Source organism: Ahaetulla prasina, chromosome 6, assembly GCF_028640845.1.
Source record: "Ahaetulla prasina isolate Xishuangbanna chromosome 6, ASM2864084v1, whole genome shotgun sequence".
NCBI classification, from domain to species: Eukaryota; Metazoa; Chordata; class Lepidosauria; order Squamata; family Colubridae; genus Ahaetulla; species Ahaetulla prasina.
Genome location: NC_080544.1, coordinates 109322688 through 109346004, shown reverse-complemented (window position 1 = coordinate 109346004; position 23317 = coordinate 109322688). Strand labels below are relative to the sequence as shown.

The 23317-nt window shown below is 45.9% G+C and overlaps 1 protein-coding gene across 8 annotated transcripts in view; it reads right to left on the bottom strand.

The window, feature by feature from the left end:
- Positions 1-23317, bottom strand: part of EIF4E2 (eukaryotic translation initiation factor 4E family member 2) — a 57418-nt gene that overhangs the window by 33805 nt on the left and 296 nt on the right. For 3 of the 8 annotated variants that reach the window (XM_058189455.1, XM_058189451.1, XM_058189452.1), the window contains exons 2-5: positions 13293-13331; positions 12255-12369; positions 8585-8656; positions 7766-7900 (exon numbers count right to left, since the gene is read on the bottom strand). In XM_058189455.1, coding sequence (XP_058045438.1) covers positions 7766-7900; positions 8585-8656; positions 12255-12369; positions 13293-13331 — 361 coding nt within the window. The remainder of the gene's footprint in view (positions 1-7765; positions 7901-8584; positions 8657-12254; positions 12370-13292; positions 13332-23317) is intronic. The other 5 variants (XM_058189453.1, XM_058189454.1, XM_058189456.1 and 2 more) reach the window with 5 other exon arrangements.

Sequence of the window (23317 nt, the reverse complement as noted above, 5' to 3'; positions counted from 1 at the left end):
GGGGCCAATAACTCGCTTCAACAGTCAGCTGCGGCTGCAGCTGACTGTATCGGGGTGCCGGCACCCACAGCCACTCGGTCTTGGAGGGATTGAGCTTGAGCCTGTTTCTCCCCATCCAGACCCGTACGGCCTTCAAACACCGGGACAGCACCTCGACAGCTTCGTTGGGGTGGCCCGGGGTGGAAAAGTACAGCTGAGTATCATCAGCGTACAGTTGGTATCTCACCCCGAAGCCACTGATGATCTCGCCCAACGGCTTCATATAGATGTTGAACAGGAGGGGTGAGAGAATCGACCCCTGTGGCACCCCACAAGTAAGGTGCCTCGTGGTCGACCTCTGCCCCCGTCAACACCGTCTGCGACCGGTCGGAGAGATAGGAGGAGAACCACCGATAAACGGTGCCTCCCACTCCCAACCCCCCCAACCGGCGCAGCAGGATACCATGGTCGATGGTATCAAAAGCCGCTGAGAGATCTAACAGGACCAGGGCAGAGGAATAACCCCTGTCTCTGGCCCTCCAGAGATCATCCACCAACGCGACCAAAGCTGTCTCCGTGCTGTATCCGGGTCGGAAGCCGGACTGGAACGGGTCTAGATAGACAGCTTCATCCAGGTACTGGGGTAGCTGCCGTGCCACGGCACTCTCTACAACCTTCGCAATAAAGCGAAGGTTGGAGACCGGATGGTAATTACCTAAAATAGCTGGATCCAAGGAAGGCTTCTTGAGGAGGGGTCTCACCACCGCCTCCTTCAAGGCGGCAGGGAAAACCCCCTCCAACAAAGAAGCGTTGATAATCCCCTGGAGCCAGCCTCGTGTCACTTCCCGGGAGGCCAGCACCAGCCAGGAAGGGCACGGGTCCAGTAAACATGTCGTGGTATGCAGCCTCCCCAGCAACCTGTCCACGTCCTCGGGAGCCACAGGGTCAAACTCATCCCAAACGATCTCCACAAGACACGACTCCGCCCTCTCACCTGGATCATCCCAATTTCGGTCCAAGCCATCCCGGAGCTGAATGATTTTGTCGTATAGATAACCACTAAACTCCTTGGCACGTCCCTGCAACGGGTCATCCCGCACCTCCTGATGCAGGAGGGAGCAGGTCACCCGAAACAGGGTGGCCGGGCGGTTATCTGCCGACGCAATGAGGGTGGAAGCGTAGGAACGCTTCGCCTCCCTCATTGCCACTAGGTAGGTCCTAGAGTAAGACCTAACTAGTGTTCGGTCAGCTTCAGAACGGCTGGACCTCCAAACACTCTCTAGGCGTCTTCTCCGGCGTTTCATCTCCCTCAGCCCCTCGGAGAACCAAGAGGCCGGCCGAGATCTGCGCCGGGTCAGAGGCCGCAAGGGCACGACACGGTCCAAAGCTCCAGCCGCAACTAGTTCTTCAGCCGTGCCGTGGGCCAGGTCCTCAGGAAACGGCCCAAGCTCCGTCAGGAACCTCTCCGGGTCCATCAGGCGCCTGGGACGGAACCAACGCATTGGGTCCGTCTCCCTGCAGTGGTGGATAGCGGTCCGAAAATCTAGGCGAAGGAGAAAATGATCTGACCGTGACACCGGTTCTGTTTCTAACTTATCTAATTTCAGATCATTTAACCACTGTCCAGAGATATAAATTAAGTCCAGTGTGCCTCCCCCTGTGTGCGTAGGGCCATCAATTACTTGAATCAGGTCCATGGCCGTCATGGAAGCCTGGAACTCCCGAGCCGCTGTCGATGACAGGCCCGTCGATGGCAGGTTAAAGTCCCCCATGACTATAAGTCTGGGGGTCTCAACCGCCACCCCGGCGAGCACCTCCAACAACTCGGGTAGGGCTGTAGTCACGCAGCAAGGAGCCAGGTACGTGATCAACAAGCCCAGCTGATTCGGATGGCCCCACTTCACAAAGAGGGATTCACAACCGGCAATCTGAGGTACAGTGGCCTCCCTCGGCTCTAGACTTTCCCTTATAACAACCGCTACCCCCCCACCCCTACCTTGGGCTCTCGGATGATGAAATGCTCGGAAACCTGGCGGGCATAACTCCACAAGGGGAACCCCCCCCTCCGGACCCAACCAGGTCTCCGTAATGCCCATAAGGTCTGAAATGGTATAGTGTTTCCTGCTTGTGCAGAGGGTTGGACTAGAAGACCTCCAAGGCCTCTTCTAACTGTGTTATTCCATTTTTCTGAATCCCAATCAATTCCTAAAAGAAGGAAAAATGGGAGAAATCTAAAGAGTCCAGCAGGGATATACACTGAGCTCTCTAAAATGAAGAGAAAAATGAAACATGACTAGGATATGGAAGGGGAGGCACATCATCCCCCCCCCCAAAAAAAACCCCTATAAGATAAATCTCCAGAAACTGTAGGAAACCCCATTAGGAAAGGTAAAGCTCTAACAAAGCGGGGATACCAAACCAATATAAAGGATTACTTTGGATATGCTCAGAATAAAAGACAGCGTAGATCAAGGAGAAAAGGCAAATTGGTAAAAGGACAGAACTGCTTAAATCTTATGTCTGTCTTCTCTCAGAAAGGAAATGTACCAGGGGTGAAATCTACGTACCTTCCTTACTGGTTCAGAAGTGCACGCGCCATGTGTGTGCGTGTCACATGCTCACGCAACCTTCTGCGCATTCGCAAAACCTTTCTGCGCATGCACATAGGGTACAAAATACATGATTTTCTGGTTAAAACCAGGAAGTCATGTCAGCTAGGCGGGTGGGCGGAGCCTCGCACCACGATCTCTGAACTACCAGCCAAGATCGCTACCGGATCACGCGATCCGGTCCGAACCGGGAGCATTTTACCCTTGAAGTGTAGCCCTTGTCCCTAGGGAAGGACAGGTGAGGAGAAGATAAGGGTTAATTCAAATGAACAGGGCTAGGGGAGAGTGAAAGAGAAGAGAAAGCTTCCCCCCCCACACACCTTTTTTTCTCAGTAAGGCTAAAGAATTTGAAAGAAAACAGTAAGTTTTGTAAATAAAAATGGTGATGGCTCACAAAGATTAATAGATGCAAATAGAAGTACGCATTCTTTCCACAGCAAGGAAGTTAAAGCAGGAATGGTTAACTTGATTACTTTATTTAAAGAGGAAAATATGTTCTTATTTGGATATCACTTCTGGAATTTGTGCTTGTAAAAAAGAAAAAAATATATGAAACTGACCTTGGTTTTTGTTGATTAGAAAGATTTGGTGTTCTAGAAATGGCGAGTTGTATATTAATGTGTAAAAGCAAAAAGTTGAGGTCGGAGTTATGTTTATCTTGTGCTGTGCTAGGAAGAGTTGGAAGTCAATGCCCACTTTTCTTATTTTCCTCTTTCCCTTTGTATCTCACATCCCCTTTTCCCCATTCCCTTAATTTCCTATTTTATTTTATTTTTTGTATTTTTATATAATAAAAGAAAAATAATTAAGATATTAAATGAACAGGGCCAGATGGAGTATAGAATACGGAAGGTACAAGCAGGATCACTTCTACTAAACTTGGGGGATTCCTGAAAGATGAATCTGGCTTCTTCGTGACTTTGCTTGTCTGAAGGTGGCAAAACGGGGAATCACGTGACCCTGGGAGACAGCCGCGGTCGTTAAGTATGAACCAGTTGCCAAGCGCCTGACTTTTGAACACATGATCACGGGGAGGCTGCCAAGGTCGTTAACGCTGAAAAACAGCACTAACTTTTTTCCCTAGTGTCGTCGTGACTTTGAACGGCCGCTAAATTAACTATTGTAAGTCGAGGACTATCTGTAGGACTCCAATCGACAATAGGAAGGTACCACATGACTATGATGCATAGAACAGCCCAAAGCACACCCTCTGTTAGAGAGAAGTTCCCTGAGACTCCACTCCTATCCTATCTTATCCCCTATCATATAGTCTATCCTGTCCTATATCCTATCCTATCTCCTATCTCCTTATCATGTCCTATCCCCTATCCCCTATATCCTATCCTATCCAATCCTATCTCCTTATCATGTCCTATATCCTATATCTTATATCCTATCCTATCCTCTTATCTCCTAATCATGTCCTACAGTATATATTACTATATATTACTATATCTCATGTCCTATATCCTATCCTATTCATTTTCTCTATTCTATCCTATCCTACCCCATCTCCTTATCATGTCCTATATCCTATATCCTATCCTATCTCCTTATCATGTCCTATATCCTATACCCTATCCTATCCTATCTCCTTATCATGTCCTATATCCTATATCCTATCTGATCCTATTCATTTTCTCTATCCTATCCTATCTCCTTATCATGTCCTATATCCTATCTTATCCTATTCATTTTCCCTATCCTATCCTATCCTATCCTATCCTATCCTATCCTATCCTAACCTATCTCCTTATCATGTCCTATATCCTATATCCTATCCCATCCTATTCATTTTCCCTATCCTATCCTATCCTATCCTATCCTATCCTATCCTATCCTATCCTATCCTATCCTATCTCCTATCTCCTATCTCCTATCCCCTATCTTAGCTCCTAACCCCCCACAGGTGGCACACGGATCGATATCTGTGGGCACATGACTGTTGCCCTAGCTCAGCTCCAGCGTGCATGTGGGTGATTTTCGGGCCTTCTGACCTACCGGGGGGGGGGGCCTCCAGGGGGGTGGGGAAGGCCATTTTCACTCTCCCCAGGCTCGTAGAAAGCCTCTGGAGCCTGGGGAAGGCAAAAAACGGGCTGACTGGGCCCACCATACCATTGTGTGCCAAAAGCGTGCATGCATAGGGCGCATTGTGTGTCACACGTGCATGCATAGGGCGCATTGAATTATGGGTGTGGGCACACACGCGCATGACCCCCCCATGTTCCCCCTACTTTTGGCATGCGACAGCAAAGAAGTTAGCCATCACTGTCCCGTCCCGTCCCATCCCATCCCATCTCCTATTCTATTGCTGGAGAGAAAAGTTCCCTGAGGAAGGGCTCCAGCAGGAGTCCAAAGGCTGGGAAGACAAAACCTCTTGCCCCGGTGACCGACCCAGATCGGATCCTGCAACATTACCCTGGGACACGTTTATTATTCACCTTCATTCGTCATTAAAAAGACTCCTGCTGCCGGGGTCTTCAGCAGATGTCGCAAGTATCTGCCGGGCCGTTCCAGAGAGTCCTGCTGCCCTCTAGGGACCAAATCTTATTTCTGATTAAATCTTTAGAAGGTTGCCTTGTAACCTACTTCTACCGTCTAATGTGACATTTTGGTGAATCCAACTGGTTTGGGAAGATTCTTTCTTTCTTTCTTTCTTTCTTTTTCTTTCTTTCTTTCTTTCTTTCTTTTCTTTCTTTCTTTCTCTCTCTCTCCTTCCTTCCTTCCTTCCTCACTCATCTTGCCTATAATACAAACTACAAACCTCAAATTACAAATTCGGTTTAGTGACCGTTCAAAGTTTTACAACGGCACTGAAAAAGGTGACCTAGGACCGTTTTTCATACTTTCGACCTACCGATGAACTCATTTTATCAGAAATTGGATGCTTGGCAACTGGTTCGTATTTATAACCGTTGCTCTGTCGCGGGTGGGGGGGGGGCTGTTGCTACCTTCTGACAAGCCAAGTCAATGGGGGAGCCAGGTTCGCTTAACAACCGGGTTACTAACTTATCAACTGCAGTGATTCACTTAACGACTGCAGGAAGAAAGATTGTAAAGTGAGGAAAATGGCTCACTTAACAACAGAAATGTTGGGCTCCATTGTGGTCATAAGTCGAGGACTATCTGTAAAGCATTGATGATTGTGTATCACAATATGTTAATATATATTTATATTTACTTGTACACAAAGAGAAACCTGAATTGGTCAAAGCAATCTCCTCATCAATTCACATCATGTTTGTGACACAAAACTTTTCTGGATACCTCACAAAAGTTGTTGGACTACAGAACTGATGGAATCTGTATAAGCTGATTATATAAGCTAGGGCTGAGAGGTTGTGGAGTTTATCGACACCGGAAAAGCCCACATTGGTCGGGCACACCGCAGAAACATTTCTCTGTCAGCTAAAATAAAAATTTACAATTTAAATAAAAATTGTAAGGCAGCAAATAGAACTCAGATGAAAGCATGATTTTACCCATCAATTGAACATTCATTTATAAAATAAAAAGTGAGCGTCTTGCACAGATAAAACCCCATAAAAGCTGCAAAGGAAAAACCCTGAAGAAGTACCTTTGGATAAAAATTAGTTTGTCGGAAAAAATGCTACCAGACTCCTGATTTTTCTTTGATTTTTTCCCCCCCAGATTAACAGGACTCTCCTATAAGAGGAGAAACCCTTTTGCAATTAGAGGCAGGGATAATTAGGTAATTTGGGCAGCTATGTAGGTTGGATTATCTAATGCTTCGTATGTGAGAGCTTTCTGGTTAAGACACCAGCGTAGAAACCAGCAGATGGTGAATATCTATGGAGAGTCTCAGTCATCCAGGTCACAGTTGTCCCAAAGGTGTTTTTTTCAAGAAGCAACTGGACTTTCTGGTTTTTCTTTTGAAGACGTTTCACTTCTCATCTAAGGAGCTTCTTCAGCTCTGACCGGATGGTGGGGAATGGAAGGATTTATATTCCTTGCAGGCAGCTGGTCATTTGCATCCTTTGAGAGAGTCCTTGAGGCCACCTGGAGGTTTGTCTGTGTCCTCAGGGTCACCTGAGTGGTGCAAATGGGTGTGGAGCCTTCTTGGAACTGCTGAAAGGACTAGATTGTAGACTGGAGATAGATGATGTCATATCCCTCCCCTTCTGTTGAGAGGGGGCTGTTCAATTTGGATATAGGTGGCCTCTTTGATCCCTCTTTCAAACCAGCGGTCCTCTCTGTCCAGAATGTGGACTTTGCTATCTTCCATTCTACACCGTCCAGTCAGAGCTGAAGCAGCTTCTTGGATGAGAAGTGAAACGTCTTCAAAGAAAAACAAAGAAAGTCCAGTTGCCGCTTTGGGACAACCATGAGGATGCTGCAACGGTGGTGTGTGTGTGTGAAAAACGGCTATACGTTGCTTTTTCCCCTGCTGTTGTAACTTAGAACGGTCACTAAATTAACAGTTGCTAAGTCGAGGACTGCCTGTATCATAAAAGGAGACTGTGAGATATAAACAACCTGACGTAGCCTGGGAGTACAATATTTAAATTGTCTCCAGGGTCAGACTTTCCCTTTTAACTGATAATGGCTCACTGGAGTCTCATCTTTGAAGAAAAGACTTTATATCTAGGGCTGGTATAGAATAACAGAATTGGAAGGGACCTTGGAGATCTTCTAGTCCAACCTCCTGCTTAGGCAGGAAACCCTACACCACTTCAGACAAATGGTTGTCCAATCTCTTCTTAAAAACTTCCAGTGTTGGAGCATTTGCAACTTCTGGAGGCAAGCTGTTCTCACTGTCAGGAAATTTCTCCTTAGTTCTAAGTTGCTTCTCTCCTTGATTAGTTTCCACCCATTGCTTCTTGTTCTACCCTCAGGTGCTTTGGAGAATAGTTTGACTCCCTCTTCTTTGTGGCAACCCCTGAGATATTGGAACTCTGCTATCATGTCTCCCCTAGTCCTTCTTTTCATTAAACTAAACATACCCAATTTCAGCAACCGTTCTTTGTATGTTTTAGCCTCTAGTCCCCTAATCCTCTTTGTTGCTCTTCTCTGCATTCTTTCTAATGTCTCAACATCTTTTTTTACATCAGGGCGACGAAAACAATCACAACGTACCCCTTAATTTTTTTTTTTCTTGGGACGGCTATCCCACCCATTCAAGCTTTGTCAGAACCACACAACCGAAATGCACTCACAGAGGCAAAGGTGCCAATTTGCTTGATGTTCTGTTCATAACTCTGAGAGCTGGTGGGCCTCCCCGGGGTCCGTCTGGAGTACCAGAAGGTGTAGTTATACTGCAGAGGGTGCTCAGCTGGTCCTGGAACCGCAGCCTGCGGGTGAAATCCAAACACTCATTTATCCCGGCGCCTTTCTCGAAACAGACGTTGGCAGCATTAGCAACCTGCCTCGTTCCTGCTGGCATAGGACAGTTTTTAGCTTCACTTTCGTCCTGCAATTCCATCTCTCTCTTTACTAGCTTGAAACAGACCCTTTAGTCTGCCAGAAATTGACTATGCTTCAAGTCGGGGATTAGCGGCAACCGGTGCTTTGCTGGAGTTTCTCCAAATTGGCAGCGGACGAGGCTCCTGAGAGGCATTTTTGCGTTCCTTAAAAGCGGCTCGTTGCACAAGGCCAGTTTACGAACGCTGCTTACGCGCCTTTATGTGCCTCTGGTCGGAGGAGAACAGCTCTTAAATGAAAACAACCTTGCGAGGCAACGAGGACTTGGTTTCCCTGTCTTGGCATAAGGGAGAAGATGGAATTGAGCTGCTCTGACAACCGCCATAGGTGGTGTTTAAGCAAACCACGGTTAACAACTCGGCTCGGTTTTTAGATTTCCTGAAGGGGCCGAGTCGGAAGTAGAGCTCCCAACTAATAGAAGGGGAATCAAAAATAGCAATAGTAAAAGCGCTTAAGCTTTATATACTGCTTCACAGTGCTTTTCTAGCCCTCTCTAAGCGGTTTACGGAGTCAGCATATTGCCCCCCAACAATCTGGGTCCCCGTTTTACCGACCTTGAAAGGATGGAAGGCTGAGTTAACCTTGAGCTGGTCAGGACTGAACTTCTGGCAGTGAACAGAGTTAGCCTGCAATAGCAATGGCACTTAGACTTATATACCGCTTCACGGTGCTTTACAGCCCTCTCTAAGCGGTTTACAGAATCAGCATATATATTGTTTCAACTCCTATCCTCAAAACGACGCTATAGGGCTCTGCACACCAGAACAACAAGACGCAAGGACAGTTTGTTCCCAAATGCCATCACTCTGCTAAACAACTAACTCCCACAGCACTGTCAAATTAACTACTAAGACTGTATTACTGTTCTTCTTCTCATCCTTCCTAGTACTGATCTCTTCTCACTCATGACTATAACCATGTTGCTTGTATCTTTACAATTTATATTGTTTTATTGTTTCCTAGTATGATTTGATTGCTTATTACTATCCTGTGACCATCACTAAGTATTGTATATATTTTATTTTTTCTTTATGTACACTGAGAGCATATGTACCAAAGACCAATTCCTTGTGTGTCCAATCACACTTGGCCAATAAAAAATTCTATTCTATTCTATTCTATTCTATTCTATTGAATTCTATTCTATTGAATTCTACTCTATTGAATTCAATTCAATTCAATTCAATTCAATTCAATTCAAGTCTAGTCTAGTCTAGTCTTGTCTATTCTATTCTAGTCTACCCCCAACAATTTGGGTCCTCATTTTACCGACCTGGATGGAAGTCAACCTTGAGGCAGTTAGAATTGCTGGCAGTGGGCAGTTTGCCTGCAATACTACATTCTAACCACTGCGCCACCACAGCTCTACTACTATTAATCAAACTTTTTTTTTTATTTGCATTTATATCCCGCCCTTCTCCAAAGACTCAGGGCGGCTTACACTATGTTAGCAATAGTCTTCATCCTATTTGTATATTTATATACAAAGTCAACTTATTGCCCCCAACAATCTGGGTCCTCATTTTACCTACCTTATAAAGGATGGAAGGCTGAGTCAACCTTGGGCCTGGTGGGACTAGAACCTGCAGTAATTGCAAGCAGCTGCTGTTAATAACAGACAGCATTAGCAGTCTGAGCCACAGAGGCCCAGTAAACATCAGTAAAGACTGAAAGTTTTTATTTCAAAGTCAGCCTATTGTCCCCAACAATCAGGGTTTTCCTTTTACCGACCTGAGAAGGCTGGAAGATTTGAGTCGACCTTCAGCCGGTCGCGATCAAACTCCTGGCAGTGGGCAGAGTGAGCCTGCAATGCTGCATTCTAACCGCTGCGCCACCACGGCTCAAGATCTGCTATAAATTCTTCCCCAAAATGTAGGCGAAGTAAAAGCTCCCAGAGAAAAGCCTGTTTCTTTCCACCATGATAATCACCTTTTTTTTTTTTTAAAGTCCCATTGAAGCCTGAAATCCTATCTTCCCTGCAGTGCTCACAAAATAGCCACCTTTATGGTGATGGGGGTTTGAGTTTAAATCAGTCTCTGGGGTCCATTTCTGCAGTTTTGTCTCCCTTCTCACCCTGTTACAAAGACTAAAGCAGGGGTTTCCAACCTTGGCAACTTTAAGACTTGTGGACTTCAACTCCCAGCATTCCTCAGCCAGCAAAGCTGGCTGAGGAACTCTGGGAGTTGAAGCCCACAAGTCTTAAAGTTGCCAAGGTTGGAGACCCCTGGACTAAAGGTTAAGATTCCTCTCGCTGCAAAGTGCCCTTCTCCTCCTCTTCTAGTTGCTCTAATTTGAGGAGGGGAGGACATGTGATCCCCTCCTTCCACTGTAGATCGTTCTTGACTTACGACCACAATTGAGGCCCAAATTTCCGTTGCTAAGCAAGGTGGTCGTTCAGGGAGTTTTGTCCCATTCTCTGACTTTTCTTGTCACCGTTGTTCAGTGAATCTCTGCAGTTGTGTAGTTAGCAACACGGTTTTTAAGTGAATCTGGCTTCCCCGTTGACTCTGCGTGTCAGAAAGATCATGAAAGGTGATCACATGATCCCGGGACTCTGCAGCCGTCATAAATACATGTCAGTTGACAAGCATCCAAGTTGTGATCACAAGATTACGGGAATCCCAAAGGTGCTTTTTCCAAAGGCAACTGGATTTTGTTTTTCCTTGAGGACGTTTTGCATCTCTGAGAACATATACACTAAAGACAAATTCCTTGTGTGTCCAATCATACTTGGCCAATAAAGAATTGAATTCTATTCTATTGAATTCTATTCTATTCTATTCTATTGAATTCTATTCTATTCTATTCTATTGAATTCTATTCTATTCTATTGAATTCTATTGAATTCTATTCTATTCTATTCTATTCTATTCTATTCTATTCTATTCTATTCTATTCTATTCTATTCTAGACTAGACTAGACTAGACTTGACTAGAATAGACTAGTCTACCCCCAACAACGTTTTGCATCTCATCCGAGAAGCTTCTTCAGTTCTGACTTCTTCAGTTGAGTTCAGAACTGAAGAAGCTTCTCGGATGAGAAGCGAAACGCCTTCAAAGAAAAAAAAAAGTCAGTCCAGTTTGCCTTTTGAAAAAGCACCTTTGGGACAACCATGACCTGGATGACTGAGAATCTCCATTGTCGTGTCCCACTCCTCCTCTGACGGCCGGGTCAGGGAAATCTGTATCAAGCGTGGCCACAAAGCCTTTGCAGCTTTGCCAAAGTTCTGTCAGAGTTCTCAGGGCAAGCAGGAGTCCAAGATGTGACTTCAGCAATCCAATTTAGACTTTGCCTGACTCAAAGAATGCCAGAAAGCAGATCCTTTATATAGGCCATGGGGTGTGGCTCCATGACTCAGCACTTATCCAGGCCTGCCCCTCCCTTCCTTTTGCTGACGTCGCCTCTCCATTCTCCGGAAGCGTGGATCTGTCCACCCTCTAGTTGCCGGCAATTCCAGCTTGTGACTGGCTTCATGCTCCTCATGCTCACATGCTGTGGGGGAAAGGTTTATTTGCTTGGTCTGTCCGGGCATGGTGCCAGGACTGGGGGCTGGAGGCATGCCAGGCCGTTCGTCTGCACATTCAGTCCCTGGCTGAGTTAACAGGAGATGAGAGGGGCCCGGCTGCGGAGAGGGGGGCGGGCGAGGCACAACACTCCATAGACATTGGTCAGGGGAATCTTGCAACGGTCGTAAGTGTGAAAAATGGTCATTTTTCAGTGCCGCTGTAACTTTGAAGAGTCACTAAATGAATGGTTGTAAGTCCCCGAAATCACGTGACCAAAATTCAGACACTTGGAAAACTGACTCCTATTTATGACGGTGAAGGTGTCTTTTGCGATCTTCTGGCAAGCAAAGTCTGGGAAACCAGATTCACTTAACAACCAGGTTACTAAACTGAACAGTGGCAGCGACTCATTTTACAACTGTGGCGAGAAAGGTTGTAGAAAATGGGGGGCAAAACTCGCTTAGCAACTATCTCACTTAGGGACAGAAATGTTGGGCTCAACATTTGGGTTGTAAGTCGAGGACTCCCTGTATTTTGCCCAAAGTTGAGGCAGGCGCTTGTTAAGTGTTTAGCTGAAGCTCCTCCAAATCTATCAGACTACAATCCGGGAGCTGGTTAGGAAGGCTGAGGGTTGCAATTCCCACTGATCTCTTGGGGATGAAGACCTGCAATCCACTGATCTCTGATCTAGTCTCTAGAGAAAAGACAGGGACATACCTTCCTCTTGGTGCTGTTTTGGGGTTTGTCTTTATCGTTTTTTTCCTTCTCACCATCTTTCTGTGTGCTGTTCTCTTCATTCTGGTCATGATCGCCACTGTCGTCATCCTTCAAACTAGCAAACGAAAAAAAGAAAGAAAGAAAGAAAAGGTAGCTTGGAAGAGAGAAGTCCTGCTTCTGCTTCAAGGTTGGGGGAAAAAAAAAGCCTTCGTGATTTTGACTTCAGACTAGGGATGGTTAGATAAGCTACAGGAGGTATATCACCCAGTGTGATTTGCTTGACTAAAAAAATAATAATAATCAAATAAATATATGCGTTCTGGTGATACACGGAGTCAAAGCCAAAAAATAATAACTTTGTCCGATGGCCTTAGATATTAAAAAAAATAAAATAAAAAAGGATTCCTGAGTTGCATTAGTGGGCTTGTCATCCTACACAGCGGGAAAACACCAAGGCCTCTTTCTTCTTCAAACTTTTCGGTCAAATTATTTCCCAACATAAGAAGCTAATCAAAGCCAGTGCGGGAAGAAACTGCGGAAGTTCCCTTCTCAAGACACAGAGAGTTAATTTCACAAGCCTCTAAAGCAATAATTTAGCTATCTGTCTCAACTTTATCCAAGCTTCTTTATTGATTTCTAAGTGCAGAAGAGAGGGATGAATGTGAAGGACAGAAGAAGAATTGGAAGTGGTGTTGTTGTTTTTTGAGAAACCTTTTTCCTGGACCAAGCAGAATTGTTTTCCCCTGGTTATATCAAGCAGTGTTTTTATTTTCTCCAAGGCAAGAAAATACCCATCACCATGAGGGAGAGGTAGAAGAGAGAGGAAGGAGAGATTATTTTAGCATAATTTCCATTTTTTTAAAAAAAAAATTACAAGCGTGGGCCAAGGCATTGGTTGCAAGACGTTAATTTCACACAGGTGACAATTACATGCCCGACTAAGAAGTCCGGTGGAGTGAAGGGGAAAAAAAACAAAAACAGCTCGGTTGGAATCTCTATTCAGTGAAAAAGATTTTTTCACTGACCTTCGTAACTTACCTAACAGGACTTTGAGAATGACAAGGGGGACTATTTGTCCTGTATTGAGAAAAACAAGAAGAGTGAATGACAATAATAACTTCCGTTCCAGAAGAGTTTGTTCAAAGTCGCTGTCCGAGAGCTAAACGAATTTATTCCCACAATTCTGAAAAGCGGAGTTAAATTTAGAGATTGGCCTTCGTTGAGGGACAAATTATTCCATCTCAGCTTCTTTTTTCCGCTCTTCTACACATGACTCTTATGGCTGGACCTGAGAATGTAAACTGAGCTAGCTGCTGATTATAAATAATTAACCTAATGGTTAAGTTAAAAGGTATTTTTAAAAATAAACAAGCTTCTCCTTTTATCCTTATCTAAAACAGGGGTCTCCAACCTTGGCCACTTTAAGACTTGTGGACTTCAACTCCCAGAATTCCTCAGCCAGCAAAACTGTTAAAGACTTGTGGACTTCAACTCCCAGAATTCCTAACCAGCAAAACTGTTTAGACTTGTGGACTTCAACTCCCAGAATTCCTCAGCCAAGCAAAGCCAGCAAAATTGTAAGACTTGTGGACTTCAACTCCCAGAATTCCTAGCCAGCAAAACTGTTTAGACTTGTGGACTTCAACTCCCAGAATTCCTCAGCCAAGCAAAGCCAGCAAAACTGTAAGACTTGTGGACTTCAACTCCCAGAATTCCTCAGCCAGCAAAGCTGTCTGAGGAACTGTGGCAGTTGAAGTCCACAAGTCTTAAAGTGGCCAATGTTGGAAGATCCCTGATCTAAAACACAGGAATGAAGAAGGCAGCCTGCCACAACTGTTACAAAGTAGTCCTCGACTTAAAGCCGTTCATTTACTGACCGTCCCAAGTTAAAACAGCACTGAAAAAAGTGCTTTACGGTCCTTCTTCGTACTTAGAGCCGTTGCAGCATCCCCATGGTCAAGGGGTTAAAATTCGGACGCTTGGCAATTGGCTTATGATGGTTGCAGCCTCCTGGGGTTATGTGATTCCCTTCTGCGACCTTCTGAAAAAGCCAAGTCAACGGGGAAGCCAGATCCACTTAACAACCGTGTGACTAACTTAGCAACGGCAGCGATTCACTTAACGGCTTTGGCAAGAAAGGCGATAAAATGGGGGCAAAAGCCATTGAACTGTCTTGCTTAGCAAGGGAAATGTTGGGCTCCGTTTTAGTCCTAATTCGAGGACTAGCTGTATACCGATAATCGCCCAATTCATAAAAGGCAGGCTGCTAGAGATGGCGCTTCCAGTGAAGATCTGCGACGGATATATTCTGTCTCTGCAACCAGCTGCTATTTTAAAGACCGGACCAGCCTGTTAGGACTGTGAAATCCTTCCCCTTTGATTCCAGAGGCCCTCTGAAGACTTGGCTCAGCACCTGCCACAATATTTCACAGCAGTTGTGTATTCAAAGATCACAGGGCACCTGCAAAGGTCAGCCACATACACATCTGCTTTAAAGACAGTTCTTATGTTGGCAGCACTCCTGTTGTTCAAAGCAGAGGTCTCCAACCTTGGCAAGGTTAAGACTTGTGGACTTCAACTCCCAGAGTTCCTCAGCCAGCTTGCAAAGCTGGCTGAGGAACTCTGGGAGTTGAAGTCCACAAGTCTTAACCTTGCCAAGGTTGGAGACCCTTGGCTCAAAGCGTATCAAACACAAAGCATCTAGTGTTTCCCCTCAAAGTATATAGGCTGTGCTTTTTCCCACCTCCCAAATTAACCGAGTGTTAATCCTTTGGTTGTGACAGGGATTGATTGACCAATTTGTCACTCAAGTCTCACATCATGAGCTGAGGGAAAAGGACTGGCCCAAAGCCACCCAGTCGGCTTTCATGTCTAAGGCAGGATTAGAACTCGCAGCTTCCTGGTTTCTAGTCCCATGCCTTAATCCCTGGGCCAAGCTGGCTCTCAAATATGAAGCCCCTCTACCAGGGTGGATAAAAATCAATGATTTTTTTAAAATAAAATAAAAATTAAAAAACGTATTTTTTAAAAAAAAATTAAATCATTTTTTTTTATCAAATTTATTTTAATAAAACGCTTTTGGAGTAACAATCTATCTAAAGACAGTTTTCTATTTAAGATACATAAATAGTTTATTCAGCATGAAATGGAGCTTAGTTATGTGGCATGAGGCTGTATATTCTGCAATATTGGGACTGACGGTAGGTCAACAGCGGGTCAGTAACAGTTGCGCTTTAAAAATTATGATTTAAATGAAGCTTTTTTACTAGTGATTTAAATCATGATTTAAACTGTGATTTAAACCAAATCCACCCTGAGCCTGACGTAGCCTTATCAAGTATGTACCAGCCTACTTAGTTGCCTAATTTATGAAGAAGAAGAAAAAAAGATTACTTTGTATATTTTTACATTCCTTTGTCTCTCTTCTTTGGGGATATTTTATGTTAAAAATGTCAGATTTGTCTGTATATTATAAAAAAATAAAAGAGCATCGTCAACGTCCCCAATATTTAAGACCTGCTTGATTTCATCTCATTTCATCTCATGCAAGTCCACAAATACCCTGTTCTGCTTAACAGAGACGATGGGCACAGTAGTCCAACACAGCCGGAGGATGTCAGCATGGGGAAATTTAACTTTAAAGCAGCATCTAACTTTAAAGCATACGCATCCATTCCCAAGCAGGTTCCTTCTTTAAGTGGTAAATCTGAATTTATCTGAACAAGCAAACATTTTTTTTAAAAAACAACAACGCTCTAATCTCTCAATTTGGATAGCAATAATACATCAGGGTTATGAAATTAAAAAGGGAAAGCTTGACAACTGAAAGACATAGCAAATAAATATTTGTTGTGGTAGATAAAGGAACTCTGAAAGGTTTCTATCAATGTTATATGGCTGTTGAATATTTTGCCTGCCGTATACGGTACTTTGCCAGGGGGGGAAAAAAAAATCTCCCTTCAGTCTTAAGTCAATTAGGAGTAATAGAAAGGACTATAAAATAAAGCAATACTTGCAAATAGTTGACCTAATTATTTTTCTTTATTTGAATTTATATCCCGCCCTTCTCCGAAGACTCAGGGCGGCTTACATTGTGTAAGGTAATAGTCTCATCCATTTGTATATTATATACGAAGTCAACTTGTATTGCCCCCCCCAACAATCTGGGTCCTCATTTTACCTACCTTATAAAGGATGGAAGGCTGAGTCAACCTTGGGCCTGGTGGGACTCAAACCTGCAGTAATTGTAATTGCAGGCAGCTGTGTTAATAACAGACTGCATTAGCCTGTTGAGCCACAATAAGGCCCTTTTATTACATGGAAGTAATAGTTTCAATAGGAATAGCTATAAAAATCTCTCTTTGATGAACAATAGTTATTAAGAAGAAAAGGTTCCTTGGCATCTGTTACCCCTTAAAGCAGCGGTCACCAACTGATCCATGGACCACTGGTGAGAAAATTTTGGTGGTCCGCAGAAAAATTATTTGCATTTTTTATATTGCACTAAATCAGGGGTCCTCAAACAACGGCCCCTGGGCTGGATACGTGCAATGAACGTTTGTGTTGCTGCAGAGAGTCTCCCCCTTCAGGGTCTTTTTGTGTGGGTTGGGGTCTGCTTCAGCCTCCTGGTGAGGGGCTTTGGGCGAAGGCTGAAGGGAAGGGCCGCTGATGGCAAAGAGCCGGAGGACCTCGTTCCAGAGGGACTGCATCATGGCCTGGAACTGGCTGACCATCTCAGCCCGCTGAGCCTCCAGGCGCCGGTACCTGGCCTTGCACTCCCACAGGTCTTCCCTCTGCTTGGAAAGCCTATGCTTCTAGTCCTCAATGAGGTGCTTCTGCTGAGCCTCCTTCTCAGTCAGATCCCATTTGAACTGAGCCAGCTGTTTTGCCAACTCTTTCTCATGGTGGCTGCTTAGCTTCAACAACTGCTTCTTGTTGAGGCCCTAAGGAGTCTAGGTGGGAAAGCGAGGTACGGCAGGGAGGGGAGGGGTAAGTCTAGGCTGGCGAGGCACCCCACAACCTGAGTGACATCAAGTTGGCCACACCTATCCAGTCACGCCTAGCCAGCCGGTCATTAAGCAGATCATATTAGTGGTCCATGAGATTTAAAATTATGAATTTAGTGGTCCTTGAGGTCCAAAATACCTGCCTTAAGGTATTTAACAAGGACCAGGAAAAAAGGAGCTGTGTTAATGCCAGCTAACATATAGTAAATTAAGCCTGACCATTTCTCTCTTACTTTATAGCCTGGCTCACCTTGAGCTCTTTTGCATCCCCTGATAGAGGGGGTCCTTGACTTACAACTGTTCGCTTAGTGACTGTTAAGAGTTACAACAGCACTGAAGCAATTGACTGATGACCATTTTTCACACTTACGACCCTGGTAGCATCCCCATGGTCACGTGATTTACATTTGGATGCTGGACAACCGACTCACAATTTATGACAGCTGCAGTCTCCTGGGGTCACGTGATCCCCTTTTACAACCTTCTGACAAGCAAAGTCAATGGGGAAGCCAGATTCACTTAACAACCGTGTGACTAATTTTAAAACCCGCAGGGATTTTATTTTATTTTATTGATTTATTTATTGCATTTGTATACCGCCCTTCTCCCGAAGGACTCAGGGCGGTTAACAGCCAGTTAAAAATACAATAAATACACATTAAAAACAGACTAAAAATTTATATAAATAGTGGCCAAAATATTAAAAAACGAAATAATACAAAAAACTAAAACCCTATTTAAAATTACTTAAATCAGGCTAGCTCAGCTCGATGAAATAAAAGAGTCTTCAGCTCACGGAGGAAGGTCCGAAGGTCGGGGAGTTGGCGAAGCCCCGGAGGCAGCTCGTTCTAGAGGGCAGGAGCCCCCACAGAGAAGGCCCTACCCCTGGGGGTCGCCAGTCGACATTGTTTCACTGAAGGCACCCCAAGGAGGCCCTCCCTGTGGGAGCGCACAGGTCGATGGGAGGCTGTTTGTGGCAGTAGGCGGTCCTGTAAATAGCCCGGACCTAAGCCATTCACTTAGCAAATGTGGCAAGAAAAGTTGTGAAATGGGGCAAGACCCCACTTAACAAATTTCTCACTTAGCAACATAAATTCTGGGCTCAATTGTGGTCATAAGTCAAGGACTACATGTACTTGGTCCTCGGTTGACCTCAAAAGGCCAGGACTTTTCCAGTCCTTGGAAAGGAGACCACTAGGAAACAACAGAGCTGTCTCAAAGGTGTGTTTTCAAAAGGCAACTGGACTATATTTTTCCTAAATAATAGACATATCTCTTCTCATCCAAGAAGCTTCATCAGTTCTGGATGGAGGGAGGTGGGAGGAGATTGGAAGGATTATGAAGCTTCTTGGACAAGAAGTGAAATGTCTCCTCCTCCTTCAAGGAAACACATAACCCAGTTGCCTTTTAACAGAATACCAAAGTTGGAAGGCACCTTAGAGGTCTTCTAGTCCAACCCCCTGCTTGAGCAGGAGATCCTTCACTATTTTCAGACCAATGGTTGTCCAATCTCTTCTTAAAAACCTCCAGTGTTTTTAAGCACCCACAACTTCTGGAGGCGAGTCGTTTTGAAAAAAAGCAACTTTTGAGATAAGCATGATTTGGAAGTCTGAGAATCTCCATAGACCGCAGAAGCTGTGGACTCACCCAAGACCCTCTGGATGGCCAAGAAAATGACAGGAGGGTCCTTGGAGGCAGCTCTTGAAGACTTCTCAGAGGGAGGAAGGAGCTGCAAAGATCCAGGACTTGAATCCAGGCCTTCTGGCAAGACTCCCTGCCCAAATAAAAGCTGCCCCAGGCTTGGGAAAATTGACCCCTGCAGACCCTCTAACAGCCATCCACCTCTGGTTGGCTGCCATGAGCCTCATATACCTATGACCAGCCAGAGGTAGCCCTTGGCTTATAACAGTTTGCTTAGAGACCATTCGAATTTACAACGGCACTGGAAAAAAGCGACTGATTTTTCACACTTATGACCGTTGCAGCATCCCCCGTGGTCATGCGATTTACATGTGGATGCTTGACAACTGACTCACACTTATGACGGATGCAGTGTTCCGGGGTACAGATAGTCTTCGATGCTCAACCGCAATTGAGCGCAAAATTTATGTTAAGTGAGACATTTGTTAATAATAATAATAATAATAATAATAATAATAATATTTTAATTTGTATACCGCCCTTCTCCCGAAGGACTCAGGGCGGTGAACAGGCAGATAAAATATACATACATACAATAATTAAAAACATCCCTTAAAAAACTAATTTAAATGCCCAAAATATTAAAAACGTACTTCCCCATAAAATCACAGAATTTTAAAAACCCATCCAATAAAAATAAGAATCAGGCTAGTCCAGCCATACGAATAAATAAGTTTTAAGTTCGCGAAAGGTCCTAAGGTCAGGTAATTGTCAAGTCCGAGGGGAAGTTCGTTCCACAGGGTGGAGCCCCACAGAGAAGGCCCTCCTGGGGCCGCCAGTCGACACTGTTTGGCTGACGGCACCCTGAGGAGTCCCTCTCTGTGGGGGCGTGCGGACGATGGGAGATAGAAGCCGGCAGTAGGCGGTCCCGAGATAGCCCGGTCCTAAGCCATGGAGCGCTTTAAAGGTGGTAACCAATACCTTGAAGCGCACCCGAAAACAACAGGTAGCCAGTGCAGTCTGCGCAGGATAGGTGTTATGTGGGAGCTCGAGGCGCTCCTCAATAACCAGCGCGGCAGCGTTCTGAACTAGCTGAAGTCTCCGGTGCTCTTCAAGGGGAGCCCCATGTAGAGAGCATTGCAGTAGTCCAGGCGAGAGGTAAGCAGGCATGGTGACTGTGCATAAGGCATCCCGTCCAGGAAGGGGCGCAACTGGCGGATCAGGCGAACCTGATAAAATGCTCTCCTGGAGACGGTCGCCAAATGGTCTTCAAAGGACAACCGACCATCCAGGAGCACGCCCAAGTTGCACCTTCTCCATCGGGCCAATGATTCACCCCGACAGACAGCCGCATCTGCAGCTGACTGCAGTGCCGGCATCCACAGCCACTCCGCCTTGGAGGGATTAAGTTTGAGCCTGTTCCTCCCCATCCAGACCCGTCCGGCTTCCACACACCGGGACAGCACTTCGACAGCTTCACTGGGGTGGCCGGGGTGGAAAAGTACAGCTGGGTATCATCAGCGTACAGTTGGTATCTCACCCCAAAGCCACTGATGATCTCAGCGGCTTCATATAGATGTTGAACAGGAGGGTGAGAGAATCGACCCTCGGCACCCCACACATGAGGCACCTTGGAGTCGATCTCTGCCCCTGTCAACACCGTCTGCGTCCGATCAGAGAGGTAGGAGGAGAACCACCGATAAACGGTGCCTCCCACTCCCAACCCTCCAACCGGGCGCAGCAGGATACCATGGTCGATGGTATCAAAAGCCGCTGAGAGGTCTAATAGGACCAGGGCAGAGGAGTAACCTATCCCTGGCCCTCCAGAGATCATCCACCAGTGCGACCAAAGCTGTCTCCGTACTGTATCCGGGCCGGAAGCCGGACTGAACGGGTCTAGATAGACAGCTTCATCCAGGTACTGGGGTAGCTGACATGCCACCACACTCTCAACAACCTTCGCCGTGAAGCGAAGATTGGAGACTGGCCGTAGTTCCCTAAAACAGCTGGGTCCAGGAAGGCTTTGAGGAGGGTCTCACCACTGCCTCTTTCAAGGCGGAAAGACCCTCCCGCAAAGAAGCATTTGTAATCCCCTGAGCCAGCCTCGTCACCTCCTGAGTAGCCAGTACTAACCAGGAGGGCACGGATCCAGTAAACATGTGGTGGCTCAGCCTACCCAGCAACCTGTCCATGTCCTCGGAGTCACAGGATCAAAGTCATCCCAAACCACCTCAACAAGACGGGCCTCAGAACCTCGCCTGGATCTACCCAATTTTGATCCAATCCGTCCAAGCTGAACGATTTTGTCGATAGATAATCAAGAACTCCTCGGCACGCCCTTGTAGGGGTCCTCCCGCCTCCTGTTGAAGGAGAGAGCGGGTCACCCAAACAGGGCGGCCGGGCGGTTATCTGCCGACGCAATGAGGGAGGAACGAGGAACGCAAGAATCCCTCATTGCCACTAGGTAGGTCCTACTATAGGACCTAACTAGTGTCCGGTCAGCCTCAGAGCGGCTGGATCTCCAGGCACTCTCTAGGCGTCTTTAAGTGAGCGTTGCCCCATTTTATGACCTTTCTTGTCACAGTTGTTAAGTGAATCACAGCCGTTAAGTTAGCAACAGGGTTAAGTGGCTTCCCCTGTGACTGCTTGTCGAGAGGTTGCAAAAGGGGATCCGTGACTTTAAGACACAGGAACGGCCATAAATATGAGTCAATTGCCAACCGCCTGAACTTTGATCCCGTCACCATGGGGAGGCTACCAAGGTCGTCACTTTGAAAAATGGTCTTAAGTCACTTTTTTCAGTGACGTTGTAACTTTGAGCAGTCACTAAGTGAACCGTTTTAAGTCGAAGACTGCCTGTATTATGATCCGCTTTTGCGAAGCCAGATGTCAGCTTTGGAAGCCATACTAGGCCGAAGGCTTCCATGCGCTGCCACAATTCTCCTCTGTGGGAAAGGAGGGGAGGAGGGTGGTTGTACAAGGGATGATTAGACATAACAACATTTTTTGCCGGTCAAGGTCAGGCTGAGTTCGCATCTGGAGGAGGAGTGGCCGGAGTGATGCTTCGACATGGGACGGTTGAGGATTGGAGCGTGTGACTGGCAGAGGGATCATCAGGGTGGAGATTTTGGGGTTTGTATTACTGAGGGAGGAACCGGAATCCCCAGTTTCAGTTTTCACCCAACTGTGCCAGTTTACCTATGCTAGTAAAAGAACTTTGAAAGATGTTGGTTTCGGAGTCTTTTCTGCAGGAGGGGGTTTTCTGGAACGCTGATATCAGATTCACTTCACAACTATACTAACTGAACAACTGCAACGATTCACTTAACAACCATGGCAAGAAAAGTCGTAACATGGGGCAAAACTCACTTAACAACTGTCTCACTTAGGAACATCAATTTTGGGCTCTATTGTTGTGGTAAGTTGAGGATTACCTGTATGTCCATAGAGAAAGCCAAGGCTGCCTTCAGCCATCAGCAATGAGAGAGAAGGGACCCCGCTGCCCTTTCTGGGCATGCAGTTTGAGTCCCCCCCTCCCCGGATTTCCTGGTGGTCTCCCTTCCAAAGGTTCCTGGGGAGGAGCTACGATTTGGCCTCCATACAGGTAAGTCCTCAACTTACATCAGTCCGTCTAATAACCAAAGCTATGACAACACTGCAAAAAAAGGTGACTTATGACAGTTTTTCACAGTTATGACCTTTGCAGGTCACGTGATCAGAATTCAGGTGCTTGGCAACTGGTTCGTCTTTATGACCGCTGCTGTCTCATCTTTATGGCGCACGCGTGACCTTCTGATAAAGCAAAGTCAATGGAGAAGTCAGGTTCACTTAACAACCGGGTTACTAACTTGATCAACTGCACTGATTCACTTAATAACCATGGCAAGGAAGCAGAGGTGGGGTTTCAGCAGGTTCTGACCAGTTCTGGAGAACCGGTAGCGGAAATTTTGAGTAGTTTGGAGAACCGGTAGTAAAAATTCTGACCCATCTATTCTCCGCCTCTGGAGTCTCAGCTGATCGGGAGGAAATGGTGATTTTGCAGTATCCTTTCCCTGCCACGCCCACCAAGCCACGCCCACCAAGCCACGCCACGCCCACCAAGCCACACCCACAGAACCGGTAGTAAAAAAAATTTGAAACCCATCACTGCAAGGAAGGTTGTAACATGAGGCAAGGCTCACTTGACAAATGTCTCCCTTAATAGCAGAAATTTGGGGCTCCGTTGGGGGCGTAAATCGAGGACTACCTGTATCCTCTTTCCCCTCCCCCACATTTCGGAAACAACTGCTTTGGGGGGGGTCTTGATTTATGATGATGAGGACCAGAACCTTGGCTCTGGCTTGAGGAAGCCGAAGCCCCGGAGCCTGCCTGGGGCTCCACCGGCGGTCCTCGGGGAAAAAAAAAAAGGTTTTAGCG